At 43.2% G+C, this 569-nt stretch overlaps 1 protein-coding gene across 1 annotated transcript; it reads right to left on the reverse strand.

Moving 5' to 3' along the window:
* Positions 1-41: 41 nt before the first annotated feature.
* Positions 42-556, reverse strand: LOC107735019 (phosphomevalonate kinase-like). Its single transcript, XM_016546852.1, has 2 exons — positions 410-556; positions 42-332 (listed from the first exon to the last, which is right to left on the reverse strand). Exons 1-2 carry the CDS (start codon positions 516-518, stop codon positions 160-162), a joined length of 282 nt encoding a protein of 93 aa, XP_016402338.1. The 5' UTR covers positions 519-556; the 3' UTR covers positions 42-159.
* Between the last annotated feature and the right edge of the window lie 13 nt (positions 557-569).

The following is a 569-nucleotide window of genomic DNA, read 5'->3' on the forward strand; positions in this document are numbered from 1 at the left end:
ATAAATATATATATAAAAACAAAGCAGAGAATGATCCTTTTTGTTAAAAAAGTAAATAAGACACTTTTTGGAATGATGACTAGAACCATTCATTAAAATGCAGAAGAGTTTGCAAGCTCTCCAGTGAGCAGGATACAGGTGGCAAAAAAGCAGCTTTTATTAATCCAGTTGAATACTATTTTGTGTGTTCGAGTCCTCCTCCCGTGCCTTGATCAATGCCAGTAGCCCCTCCAGCTGTTCCTCCAGAACGTCATCAGCTCCATCGTTCCTGATGATCCAGTCAAACTTCACACCCTCATCCAAACCACACTCGGACTCAGCGTCGTCTACACCTGGACAGGTACACAATCACACCATTACCACAATCCCCACAACTCTGTTATATTGTGTTTCACTGTAGCATTTTTACCTGTGGTGAATCTCCAGCCCCTCTGTGATCTCGTCTGCTCAGAAGCCTCCACCCGAACGCAGACACATCTATCAGGAAACTCTTCTTGGAGCCACTGCACGTCTGACATCCTTCTGCAATCGCTGATTATCTGAGTAATGGATAGTATGTGATATATGTC

This window comes from Sinocyclocheilus rhinocerous, unplaced genomic scaffold (assembly GCF_001515625.1).
Source record: "Sinocyclocheilus rhinocerous isolate Xijiao unplaced genomic scaffold, SAMN03320098_v1.1 C35657010, whole genome shotgun sequence".
In the NCBI taxonomy this organism is placed as follows: Eukaryota; Metazoa; Chordata; class Actinopteri; order Cypriniformes; family Cyprinidae; genus Sinocyclocheilus; species Sinocyclocheilus rhinocerous.